The sequence below is a fragment of the Spermophilus citellus genome, assembly GCF_964194105.1.
Source record: "Spermophilus citellus genome assembly, chromosome: 2".
Lineage (NCBI taxonomy): Eukaryota > Metazoa > Chordata > Mammalia > Rodentia > Sciuridae > Spermophilus > Spermophilus citellus.
Window position 1 is genome coordinate 158,844,272 of NC_138183.1, and position 13,568 is coordinate 158,857,839.

Below are 13,568 nucleotides of genomic sequence, written 5' to 3' on the forward strand. Positions count from 1 at the left end.
AAGGATTTTTTCTTTCCTAGGAGACAAAAGTCTGACAGGAAGGGGTTTTGCTCCTGTCACTTCAACAGTAATTCAGTTTCATCTCTAGTCCTCCTGGTGTTTCTCTGTTGTCCCCTTCAGTGGATTCTGGAGGGTGGTGTAGAGAACAGTCCCCTTTCCTTATCCCAAGGTAGTAGGAGGGCAGTGTAGGCCAGAGTAGAGGTGGTGGTGGTGGAGCTGGGGCTGGTCAGTGGAGCTCCTGAGGAATTTAAAGTGTTTTACCCCTCTTCTTTCTCTTATATTAACATGCTCTATTTGCCTTGCAGGGACCAGCATGTCAGGTGCATGTAAATACTAGAGACACATTCGCCCAACTGGAAACTGCTCAACTAGTGCATTTTCCTCAGAGCAGAGACTAATACCCCTGGATTAAAAAGAGATCATAAACAAAAAATAAAAAAGTACCACACGTATTGCACTTTTTGCCGAATGAAATTTTTACCTCATGTTCATCTTACCAAAGTCTCTTCAGAGAAGCCTGGTTTACAAGCTAACAAAGCTAATAATGATTATTACACATTAGTGTACACATTGCTGATGTGAGACAGACTGGCAAGCAAGTCAGTACTTCAAGAGTGGTCCTAAGCCTTCTTAGTGTTACTGTAGTATTTGTGAAGGGAAAACTCACAGAAGCTTCCACAGGTCACTAGTTATGGAACAGAGCCATACAGGCGACAGATAGCAAACACCTAACAGGTCAACAGAAACAGTCTCTGCTTACCACTACATTTCAGGAAATACATGGGCTGTGGAATTTATTGATTTCTGCTGGGAATCAGTGACAGAGGCAAACAGACGCTTACAACAGAGGTTCCAGCAGGAGGGTTGTGCTCTTCACAGGTGACTTGTCCATATCATCGCCCTGTAAGTGCCTAACAGGACTGGCCACTGCTGGTGCTTCCCCACTTATCTTTTGGTCCTGTAACCTTCCAACAGCCTCTCCGGCGCAGTCCCTCATGTTGTCACGTAACTGTCCTGACATAGCTCCTAGGTCTCCTGGGCTAAGCAGCTCACGGCCCTGTTTGGGGACAGGAGTCTATGCCAAGCTGTAACTGTGCCATTCCTGCAGTCCTGAAATGAGTGGCCCCCAGTTTCATTAAGATGCTGGGAGGCATTTTAATTTCAATGACATCACAACACTTCTGTAGTATTTTGAGGAAAACATCCTCCTTCAGTCTAAACAAATCAATCCCTGTTTAATAACTGGCTTTTTAAAAATTATTATCTAATATTTTTATTTTTGTGGTGCTGGGGATTGAACCCAGGACCTTGTGCATGCTGGGTAAACACTCTATACCACTGAGCTATTCCAGCCCAACTAATTGACTTATTTTGCAAAGACTTAAAATAGATCTTCATGAAATGATCAAAAGAAATAATATTTTCTATCTCAAGAAATCATCCATATTAAACACAAGCAGGAATAAACAACCCATAAAAGGAGCATAATTCACTCTTCCTGGATTTTCATTGTGTTATTAAATCACAAAAATGATAAGTCTCCCCCCTCCCACTTTCCTGCTGATACCCAGAGTCCCAATCCAAGCAGAGTTCCTTTGTGAAGCAGCCTGGCATCAATGGGGAGCCCCTATGCCTAGCAGTCCCTGGCCACTTTCAAGGACTGCTAAATTCACTAGCACTGGCAGGGGCTGGGCTGGGTCCAGAACAATCTCCTCCACTTGCATGCTTCCTTTCCCTGCCTGGACACTTACTACAAAGAGGAAAGGCAACTTAAAGGTGTTGCTAGATGCAGCGTCAGTGTGGCGTCTCTCTTTGTGCTTTAAGGAAGACGCTTTGTGCTTAACGCTTTCATCTGCTGATAGGACAAGCCACTCTGAAGGACAGAAATTATGGTTTTTATAAATAATACTGAATTTGTAACATCTGGAGGTCACTGTCTAAATTGACAGATTACTCATTACTTCTAGGTATACAGTTAACTAGTGTAGCATCTATTTTTCACTTATTGTGATGAATGATTGTAAGGGTTCAATTTTTCTAGTAATATAACATGTTTGGCAGATGATCTGCTTAAATGGTTAACACATCTGTGTTGCTTTGAGTATTGCTGTAATACTTTTGAACATTTCATTACAAGTCAAAACTTTAAGGAAATTAAGAATGCAGATTCCCACATGGTGGAAAATAAACTGAAGTGACTTTGGATTTAGCATTGACATTAAAGGAAAACTTGATTTCTATAGAAAAGAAAGAATTAAAGCATGGTTGGGAAAAGGCACAGCACTACCACTTCACATGGGACATAAAAGTTCATTTTTTTGTGTCCTTAAAATTTCTAAGCCCTATATGAAACTGTCCAAATATACAAAGCTCAATAAACTACTAGCAACATAGAGTGTAAAGTCAGAGGAGTTACTACACTGTAGAAGACCCGAGAGGTCCTCTGGAGACTAAATGCCCCAGCCTGAAGTCTCCTCAAGAGACCGTGCAGAAAGAGCCTGTCTCCTGGCCCATGGCTGGTGCTCCTGATACTTTCTCCAGTTTCTTGCCCCCAGCCTCCACTGTGGTGGGTCTCCTGTTGGTTCTATGGGTGACATCTTTGGAGCCCTGAGTATATTCTGACACATGATAACCTAGTGGCACCTTCTGAAGAGGTGTGTCGCCTTCTCCCAGGTGGAGACGACTGCAGGTGTCAGGGGTCAGTACCAGCTGTTACTTAGTGGGCCCTGAAACAGCTCATGCTCCACTGCTTTTCAAGTCTTGGGAACAACCTGCATCAGCAGCTGAGAACTTAGAATTCAATGACAAAGTACAACTTTACTCCTGTGCATCAAATTCCATTATGTATTCTTGATTTGCCTTGAAGCAATGCTGTTGCTTGACTTCAGTGAAAAATATATTGTCTTTTTGTTTTGCCCTATACACACGTGCGCGCACACGCATTCCTACGCAACAGCACACATTGTTCCTGCTTTCACCAAGGTTTCCCTCAATAATGAACTGGTATAATTTTGCATAAAACCCAGATCTGAATGTTGTTGTCTTATAAAAAGCATTTGTTGGTGCCTCCCTCAAGTGCTGGCTTCACTTCACCTAAGGACATGAGCTTCAGCCTGCAACTATGTTCCAGCATTTGCCACAGAAAACTTTGTGGTGGGACAGAGCCAGGAGGAAGCACATCCATCCCAGCCAAGTCCTCTGATTCCAGTTGGGCGACTTGATTTTTCCCCATTAGGAAGAGGACAAGAAAATAAGCTTTAAATTTAAAAGGCTGGAATAAAAATAAAAATACACAGTCTGCCTTTACTAGATCCACCTCACTTCCTGTGCTGAGATTAATTCACCAGGACATACCCATTGTGTTGTGGATCCACCGCATCTAGCATTTCACAATCAAAGAGTCCAGGTAACTCAGGGAGGGCTAGCGGGTCATAGCTGGAGGGCGCCTCTTGCAGTCCTGAGCTCCTGGGACAGTCCGGACCTGTGAGGCCACTCTGTTGGTCTCCATCCACGGGATACTGACAGGAAGTGGGATAGTCTGGCGCAGAGGAAGTGGCACTTGACAGCTCACAAGTCTGATAGGAGAACTGCAAGGGGGCTGGAGCAGCTCCAGGCTGTTGTGGTGGTGGAGGAGGCGGTGGAGGCGGTGGCTGCTGCTGTTGCAGCTGTGCGGGCAATGGAGGAGGAGCCCGGGGGCCAGGCGTGGAGGGCAGAGGCTGCAGCTGCATCTCCTGGTACTGGCTGAGGAAAGGGCTGTATTGTATTTGCTCAGAAGAAGGCTCCAGGACAGGGCTCAGGGGCTGGGTCAGGCTGAAGGATGGGGGCTGTTGGGTTGGTGGTGGAGTCTCCTGGTGGGGAAGGGGCAGCTGCTGACTTGGCTGAGGGTAGGAGCTCTCTGCTATCTGCATCTGATTAAAATACGCCTGGAGCTGAGACTGCTTCTGGAGAAAGAGTCGCTTCTGTTGGAGCCTAAATTGGTAATACCAAAGGAGAGCGTTTTTAGATCTTCTCAGATGATGGTGATCTTAATGAAAATCCAATACCAAGAATTAGCTTCAGGTCCCCATTCCTTTCTTTCCCATGTAAGGAAAACAAACTGCAAGTAGGAGCCCACTGCATTGGGCTTCTGAAACCTAATTTCACTTTTTGCCCCCTAATTTTCACTGTTCCCTTGGAGTTAAGTGAGCACAAATGCTTATCCTGCAAGACACTGTTTCTCTCTCTATGAAGTGAGAGACTGCTTTTTCATCTGGATTGTATGAAAGAGAGATCACACCTTGGCCTCTATGGGTTGCCTATAGTTTAAGGGATTAGGGTAAGCCTTGGTCAAGCTGTTTCTACTAGTGAGGCCTCTGGGTGGCATGAGCAATGGCAAAAGAGGAGGCTTTCCTGCAGTCTAACTCACTCAAACTGCTTCAGGCCACTGGTCCTAAAATCTGAGGGCTATTCATATTCCAAAATGGAAGTATTAGAACAAAAGGAAAACAAAGCACATTTTGGGGCTGTATTGCCAGACAGGCCCATACTTCACAGATGCTGAAAGAGCCTCATTAGCAATCGTGCTTGAAAAGGCCATGGGACATGCAGCAAAACTATGTTTCTAGCAGAGGCAAACATGAATGGGAATGGAAAATACACAGCATTCTTAGGGCTTCCACAAAAGTCAGCGACTTCACTGGCCAAATACCCCATCTTACCTGTGTTCTTGCAGCTGCTGCTCAAGGCTCCGTGGTGGTTCTTTACAATAAAGCTGACAGGTATTCTGCGCCTTTGACAGAAGGCTAGGCTTCTGGAAGCACAAAAACAATACAAGCATGATCATGTGCTGTCACCCAGGAGGCAGTCATCTCACCATGCTTCTGTTTCAAGGGTGAATCCAAGGGCAACCTCCAGATTCCACACAGGACGAAGGGACTGGCCTGGGCTCACTGAGACCCTGGAAGGGCACTGGTGAGCAGGCTGGGGTGACTCAGTTCTGATCTAACTTTTTTCCACTTCTGAAAGTCCTCTAGGATAATGAGGTTCATGGTGATTCAAAACAACGAGAAAAGTAGCCATAAATCTTGATAGTAAAGGACCAGCACTTACTGAATGAATGTTTCATTCTTAATGCATTATTTCTTAGAATCTTCATATCCTAGTGCAGACAGACATATTAACATTCGCAGACTTCCAGATTTTCATTTTCTTTATCAGTATAGAAGTATACAATTAGAAACGAAGAAGTTAGGTCTCCCTTTCCTACCACTCCTTGTCATATCCTTTGAAAGGCCTGAGGACCAGTCCTTTCCTACTACTGACACAGCATAAGGCTGTGCAGAAAGGCAGATTTTGAATGGACAAAGTGAGCTGGGTGAACGAGGAGAAGGATCCCACCTGGAGTCTATGCTGTAGGTACTGGGTTTCTAGACTCTGCCGCTGGGAAAGTTGAGGATGCACACTGGTAGGCAGAGTGGAGACACTTTCCTGCTGCTGGGAAACTTCCTCCTGAGGAGCAGGGGAGTGCAAACAATTTTCAATTTTCCATGTGGGAAAAAGTTTTAATTTTTAGTTTAAGTACCTTTTCAAATGACCAAGAGGAATCTCAACTCTCTGACATAACACTCCAATCTTTTCCCTAATTAGTAGATTGAAGTTAATTACTTTGCAGAGAACTTATACATGTATTAACTGTTGTCAACAACTACCTAATCAGGATCACAGCAAAAGCTCCTGGTGTCATCAGGAGGCCAACATCGCCTACAAAGATTCTTAGTGTACTAAAAAGAGGCTCAAAATAAAGCATACAGTATAAAAAAACAGTATTTATTGTATTTTTAGTATGAATGGTCCACTTGTTATATTTAATAAAGTGATTTTTTGTTGATTTTTTTTTTTTAAATTTTGGTACTGGGGATTGAACTCAGGGGCACTCAACTACTGAGCCTCATTATCAGCCCTTTTATGTGTTTTATTTAAAGACAGGGAATCTCTGAGTTGCTTAGGGCCTCACTAAGTTGCTGAGGCTGACTTTGAACTTCCGATCCTCCTGCCTCAGCCTCCTGAGCTGCTGGGATTACAGGCGTGCACCACTGTGCCTGGCCTTAATAAAGTGATTTCACATCAAAAATAGTGGCAAAAAGCTTCATATTTGGGTAATGTTTATTACTCTTCATTTTTGTGGATGCATGGGGGTGAGGGAGTATGTAAGAGTCACCCACATACAATCTGTCCTGTGAACCAAACCTAGCTAGAGCATGTCTAGGCCTCCATCTGGGGCTGACACCTGGCAGTGGTGTGGCTTGGTCTAAGCTATCAACAGCAGCAACAAGGAAAGCTTTCGGGCTGTACACTTTCCAAAAGAATGTCCCTGTCTAGAACTAGAAGTCCTCTAACTAAAACCCATGCATCTTCACTCAGAGTCATGGTGGGAAGGGCCTAGATTACCCACCTGAGGGCAACTGCTGTCGAGGTCTTGGAGCTGAGGGGCAGCTGATGTCAAATTAGGGTCTGCCTCTGGTCCCATCTGTTCATAAAGCAACTGCACTTTGTTCAACTCCAGAATTCCTTTGGTTCTAGCCAGATTTTGAAGATGTTGTCTAAATGCTACAATTCCTGAAAGAAAGCACAAAGACCAAACAGTTTAAGTAAAATACTGGGTCTTTCAGTGATCACAGGTTCAACTAACACAGCAACAAATGTCCCTCAACTGCTACAATGTAAGAGTTTGAAAAGCTAGAAGCATTCACCTTGGGTGAGGGAGGTATCAGATGCCCTGCGGCCCTCTCTGAAGCTCACTGGTGATCTGTTGTGGGCTTCTCGTTTCTGGGAACTCAGAGCCTGCATGGCTGGGTTGGTAGGCCTCAGGCTTATGAAAGGAGATGTCATGCGGGGTGACGGTTGATTGGCTAACATGATGTCCTTAAGGGAAGGGTTGTCCTCCAGAAAGTTCAGGTCTCTCTGAGCAGACCCCATATCATACTCAGAGTCCACACTATCAAGGGAGGGATTGTCACTCATGGAGAAAATTTTACCTTTAAGAGAAAAAACAAAACGAACAGATAGAACAGCAATAGCATTTTGAACTTAGAATACAAAGCATAATAAGCTTTAGACTTGACATCAGCAATGTTCTCACTATCCAATCAAAACATCTTTTCAAGTGGCAGAAGCCTGCAGTCCCAGTTTCTTGGGAGACTGAGGCAGAAGGATTGCTTGAGCCCAGGAATTTCAGAACAGCCTGATGAACACAGTGAGACCCTGTGAAATGAAAACCCAAAACAAGCAACACCTTTTCAGGGAGAAACAGCTTGGTAGTAGAGTGATTGTCTAGCATGTGTAAGGCTCTGGGGTTCAATCTCTAGCACTGCAAAAAACAAACAAACAAACAAACAAACAAGAAAACCAACCAACCAACCAACCCACAATCCCCCCAAAACAAAACAAGAAAAACGAAACAAAACAAGAAAACCCCATATTTTCAGAACCCTTTCATAGGTCAATTTAACCATCTTCAAATTTAGTGGGGGAAAACACTCCAGAAGCTGCACCTTATGAAAGGAGATGTCATGCAGGGTGAGGGTTGATTGGCTAACATGATGTCCTTAAGGGAAGGGTTGTCCTAAGAAAGTTTAGGTCTCTCTTAGCAGATCCCATATCATACTCAAAATCTACACTGTCAAGGGAGGGGTTGTCACTTCCAAAGAGTGGTTGCTCCCAAAGAGCCTATCTCCGATGAAGCACCCCTACGAGTAAGGGGAATCAAGTCACAAACATTCCATTTTAATCTTTGTCAGCTGCTGAGCAGACCTAATCCTACAACTTACTGCAACTGCTCCACAAAGGAGTAAGCACAGATTATATTCCAGGGACTGGTTGGTCTCATTACTTTGTGGTGACTCGAGTATGAGCTGGTGCCATGAAGACTTGACCTGCTGCTTCTCTGATAACATACCTGCCCCAGGCATCACGACCAGTTGGTTGGTCACTTCTGACAGAGTGTGCCGTCTCTGCCCACTGCGCGTGGACTGAAAAGCTTCAAAGGCATGACTGGGGTCCTCCTCAGCCTCTCCTTCTGTCTCCAACCCTTCGTCAATGGAGGTCTCCATCATGTTGCTGGGCAGTGACTGGCATCCTTTCCTCACCAGGACAGGAGGCACAGGGTCAAGCAGACAGCCATTTACCTAAATGTCAAAGGTGTGAGAGGAAACTGTCAGCTGCTGCTCTGCCGAAACATCAGAAAAATCCACAAAGCAAAAAAATGCCACGACTTATGGCAAACTAGAAATTAAGTAAAATATTAAAAGTGTTCACATTTTTTCTAATGACAACATACAGAAGTTAAAGCAAGTCAACTGCAGTGCTTGGAGACAAGAGACCCTTATGACCCAAAGTGGCACTGCCACCCAGGTTCCTCTGAGTCATCATTATTACAATAAATAATATTGTTAGTGGTTTCCAGATGAACAGGGGCTTGAGGCCTACCAGTTATTTATTTTTTTTAATAAGAGAAATGAAGAGGGGGAAGATGAGATTTTGTTTTTTAAGTACATGGCTTATAAACTGAAGTGCAGTATCAACATTCTTCTAATTTTCAACCAGAGACATACTGGAAGGCTCTAGATATACTTCTATGTTCATAATTTAAGTACCTGCCCATTTGATTCAGTTTGTAGTTGGTTCTATGTGCCTCAAGAATGGAAAGTAAGAATTCTTTGTTAAAGACAGAGTGATACCACAAAAAGGATTGAAAAAAAAAATTAAATGGCAAACAGCCAAAGCCTTCCATTATAGAACAACAAATGACTCACAGGCCCAAAATTCCTGCAGAGGTTAATAAGCCCCAGTGCACGGAATTCTCTCTTCTCTGGCAGTGACACACTATCTATGGCTCCTACCCACAGGGATGGGCTCAACACAGCTCCTGAGTGAGCACACTGCCTTCCTGGCAGTTGCCAAGCAAACCACCATTAGGCAGGCAGAAAGGCACACAAAGGGGAGTTGTGGTTTTGAGCTCTTCTGGCTGGTAAAAGCCCCAAAGAGGAGGCAATTATTTACCTCATTACCTTAACTATTCCCCTGTGGAAATCAATCCATTTTCTCCTATGAATAGCTGCTCAGGAACAGCCAGCACAGATGCTCAGTTCTAAGAACGACTTTCACCTGGAACATACTGGCTAGAACTGTTGTTTCCTTTGGAATCGGGAGCAGCTCATGTATGTGAGAGGTGATGTGGACATCCCTGTGCCAGACACAGGAAATTCCCTCTCATGGCAACCGTGTGAAGATATTCCATGGCCTTCTATTTGGAGAGGGGGAGTTAGGTGACTCAGATCTTTGTTTGCTTGGGGGAGGTGATGCTTATTTCATAAGTATTGTTCTGGGGCTAGAGCCATTGCCTGGGTAAGGTGACTAAGGCATTACAGTGTTGTAAAGTGATAAGTGGTCACTTCCCCATGGCACCAGGAAAAAAAAAATCTGCAATCTGGCTAGCAACTCTCATTCTTTTCTTGGCCCTTCCTCAGGTTAGTTTTCCTTTTTGATGACATTTAACAGTTTTCTTGCAGGAAAGAATGGCTGAGAACTTACATTCACACTTCCAGGCTCCTTAACTAACACAATTTTCTAAGACTAATTGAGGATGATTTAGAAATGAATAAAGCAATGGAGAAAAGGATGTTATTAAGTAATTATATACTGAGCGTCTTCATATAGCCTCTGTCAGGTGGCTCCTGCAGGATAATCTATATTCTTTATTTTTCCTTAATGGAAGAAAATCACCTTTTCTTGAATCACTCAAAAAACCCTGCAGTCTCCCTGAATTTACAATTTTACTTAAATTGTTACCCTATAAATTTATCTCATCCAAACTAGATGAATTATGTTTTTGATTAAGAAATGTTTACTGAAACAAATTTCATCCTCATACCACTAGAAAACAAGGATCTGATTTTTTTCACAGAACTGACTTTTCACCCTGGGGCAGCTGGAAAACAATAAACTAACTTTTTTTTTTTTTTTAAGGGATTGAACCCAGAAGTATTTTATCACCAAGCTACACCTCCGGTCCTTTTATTTTTTATTTTGAGGCAGGGTCTCAGTTGCTTAGGGACTTGCTAAGTTGTTGAGGATGGCCTCAAACTTGTGATCCTCCTTGCCTCAGTCTCCTGAGCTGCTGGGATTACAGGTGTACACCACCATACCTGGCAATATACTGATGTCCTGTGGGGTGGCTCAGTTCAGTTAACAGGTGTGAGTACTTCCAGTTCCAGGGTTTTATGACTGAAATACTGGGTTGATCTGCCTAGGTGACCTAAGCTGCTGGAAATAAGACCTTTTGCTTTAGGAACAGGAAACAATCTAGGCTGATGTGAATTAGAGAAACTTAAAATACAATGTGGGTGAAATGTATTTTTCTAATATATTTTGTTTTTCCTTAAAGCTTAAGTCACTTCACTTCCAAGAGACCTTTTATGTAATAGGTGATAAACATGCGGGGGATCAAGTCCTCAGAGACCCCAACACTAATTGAGAAAGCCCATCAAGTACAAGATTCTAGCATAAGAGACTGGAAGACTGCTATGGACTGAACCTTCTATCCTTCCAAAATTCCTATGTTGACCCTAACCCCCGCGTGGCTGTATTTGGAGACAGTGTTTCTAAGGGAGTAGGGCCCTGACCCCAAAGGATTAGTGTCTTTATAAGAAGGGACAGCTGGCAGGCTTACTCCTAACTCCCCCTGGGGCACATGAGAGATCTTAAGACAATGAGGTGACCATCTGCAAACCAGGAGAAGGAAGCTTATAAGAGACTGGATTAGCTGGAACTTAGATCTTAGACTTCTCAGGCTCCAGAACTGTGAGGAAACTCCTGTTGTTTAAGCCACTGTGGTATTTCATTATGGCAGGTGAGCAGACTGATTTAGTACACCAAAGCAGTTTGGTGAGTTTGGAGGCTGGGAATGTGTCTTAAATAATTTTATCCTAAGTGCCTGGTAAGTCTGCTACATATTGAGGAAGTGCTATAGGCTCAAATCTCAGCTCCACCACTCACTGTTTAGAATTGCTTAACTTCTAACTCAATTTTTTTCACTTATTTAACACTTTTAAAACAAGTGTTTTTGCTATTTTGAGGCAAATTAACTAACAAGGTGAAAAAGCAAAAAAAAAAAAAAAAAAAAAAAACTGAGTAACATCATTTCTAAAAATCTATCCTAAAGGAATAACCATTGGAATTAGATATGAACATTTACCTTAAGCATAAATAAGGATGAAAAAAAGCAAAGGAGAGCCATTAAATAAGGTGATGCCTAATACAATGTATTAGGCAGTTGTTAAAACTCATGCTTTAAAAGAACATTTCATGATGTGGGATAAATATTCATGTATACTGTAATGTAAAGAAAGATACAAAATTATATATAATAGAATATAACTTTGTTTTAAAAAGTCCTTCTACCTACTGACCCATACTACCCCTACCCACCTACAGAAAGCACATCAAAATATGCTTATTTTTTTCCAATTAATTTATTTATTTAGTTAGGTACTGGGGATTGAACCCAGGATGCTTTACCATTGAGCCACATCCCCAATCCTTTTATTTTATTTTATTTTTTGTTTTGAGATACAGTCTCACTAAGTTGCCCAGGGTCTTCCCAAATTGCTGAGGCTGGCCTTGAAGTTGTGATCCTTCTGCCTCAGCCTACTGGGTTGCTGGAATTACTGGTGTGAGCCACCACATCTGGCAATATGCTTATTTTTGGATGGTGATATTATGGATAAATTGATTTTTCCTTTATCCCCTTCTGAATTTTAGGCATTATTCTGACTGGTTTTATTTTTTATTTTAAATTAATATTTGTTATTAAAATTTAATTTCAGAAGTAAAATTGGAATTTCTTCTCCAAAGCCTTAGAGTTAGCATCTACTGAGAGTTTGATAAATATTTCCTTTTCATAGCTTCTCTTTTTTTATATACTTATTTTTTTAGTTTTAAGTGGATACATATCTTTATTTTTATGGGGTGCTGAGGATCAAACCCAGTGCCTCACACGTGCTGGGTGAGTACTTTACCACTTGAGCCACAACCCCAGCCCCTCAGAGCTTCTCTTATGTATACTACTTATATAATAAAAAATCATAATTATTCCTTTTTTTTTGGTACTGGGGAATGAACCCAGGGTGTTTACCACAGAGCTATGTCTCCAATCCTTTTTTTTTGTTTGTTTGTTTTTAAATTTTGAGGCAAGGTCTAAGCTGCTAAGGTTGACCTTAAACTTGTGATCTTCCTGCCTCAGCCTCCCCAAGTCAATGGGAATACAGGCATGTGCCTTGATGCTCAGCTTCAAAAAATTATCAAATGTAAACGGACATGAAATACCTCTATTATAGTTGCATTTTCATGGTTTACTCTTATAATTCTTCTGCCATCCAGCTACAAAGATGCTAACTAAGAAATTCCTTTTACTATAGTCGAATAAAAAGCTAAAAATGACTGGCCTGTTTGTGAATATGTAGAAAAAAATACATTATTTACAAAGAAACACTCAAGTGAGGATGATGTGCTCTGTAAGGTTTATGCACCTGCCATTCCACATGGTCCCTGTGTCACCAGTGGGTCTCAGTTATTTTTAATTTTTTCATTTTTTTTACCCAGAATGGATAACTCAGAAAGGTGCTGGTTTTTGCAGGAACCCCAAACCAAAGTGTCCATTCAGACTCCTTAAGGGATTTCACTGACAGTTTTAAGCACTGAAGATATCCAGGAGGGAAGGAAAGGTGTGCTCTCTTGGAAAAGCACAACACTTATCCCTGATTGACAGCAGAAATGAAATGAGCAATATGTGTAGCTGTGAAGCATCTTTCAGAAAACAAAATGGGCATTACAGTAAGTATAAATGAAGGAAAATGAATAAAAGGAATTATATTTCTATCTGGGAGTTTTGTGTATGTGCATTTATTTATGGGCCCTAAAGAAAAAGGCAGTAGGGAGGGAAGAAGAACAAACATTTTACTGCAAACTAGGAGAAGGAACAATCTGCAGTAAGACCAGCGGATGTTTATGGCCTGGCTGAGTGTCACAGTGGCAATGCCAGTGTGGGTGGCCAGTTCCAGCGTGGCACTGCTCTTCCTGCAAATGCAAATACACCATCTAGCTACTGTCTATATCTTTCACAAAATCATTCATTTCCTGTCTGTTTCCTAGTTACGGTAACAATCACAAGCTTTAAAAATAGCTTGCCCTATATAATATAGCAGACAGTGCCCAATCTGTGTTTTGGGCCTGGTGCCCTCACAGACAAGACTTTAGCAGACTGCATTTTAATTTTTTTGAGAGAATTATAACTTTAAAGTAAATGAATTACATTACTCTAATTTATGTCTGAATTTCTGAGCAAGAATGTACCAGTAATTTATAAGGTTATTTAACATACAACTGCAGGCAGAGAAAACAGACTGTTCAAAGGAAGTAGAATCCTAAGGGGCTGGGACACGAACAGGTCCTGTTCATCAACTGGACTTAACACCTGCTGGGGAAGCCTGGGCTTGAACTGTCTGCTCTAGCTAAACTGATTTAACTTCTGAACC

General features: G+C 42.2%; 2 protein-coding genes across 9 annotated transcripts in view; one reads left to right on the forward strand and one right to left on the reverse strand.

Moving 5' to 3' along the window:
• The window catches only part of PPP2R1B (protein phosphatase 2 scaffold subunit Abeta), a gene marked incomplete at its 3' end in the record, with an annotated part of 33,823 nt that extends 33,382 nt beyond the window's left edge, over nucleotides 1-441 (forward strand). For 4 of the 5 annotated variants that reach the window (XM_081265931.1, XM_081265933.1, XM_081265934.1 and 1 more), the window contains one exon: nucleotides 306-441. In XM_081265931.1, coding sequence (XP_081122057.1) covers nucleotides 306-330 — 25 coding nt within the window. The remainder of the gene's footprint in view (nucleotides 1-305) is intronic. The other variant, XR_014018757.1, reaches the window with a different exon arrangement.
• Nucleotides 1-13,568, reverse strand: part of SIK2 (salt inducible kinase 2) — a 120,726-nt gene that overhangs the window by 2,834 nt on the left and 104,324 nt on the right. The window contains exons 10-16 of one of the 4 annotated variants that reach the window (XM_081265898.1): nucleotides 7,934-8,162; nucleotides 6,729-7,013; nucleotides 6,431-6,594; nucleotides 5,377-5,487; nucleotides 4,698-4,789; nucleotides 3,355-3,969; nucleotides 1,046-1,143 (exon numbers count right to left, since the gene is read on the reverse strand). In XM_081265898.1, coding sequence (XP_081122024.1) covers nucleotides 1,050-1,143; nucleotides 3,355-3,969; nucleotides 4,698-4,789; nucleotides 5,377-5,487; nucleotides 6,431-6,594; nucleotides 6,729-7,013; nucleotides 7,934-8,162 — 1,590 coding nt within the window. In that variant the 3' untranslated portion in view covers nucleotides 1,046-1,049. The other 3 variants (XM_081265896.1, XM_081265895.1, XM_081265897.1) reach the window with 3 other exon arrangements.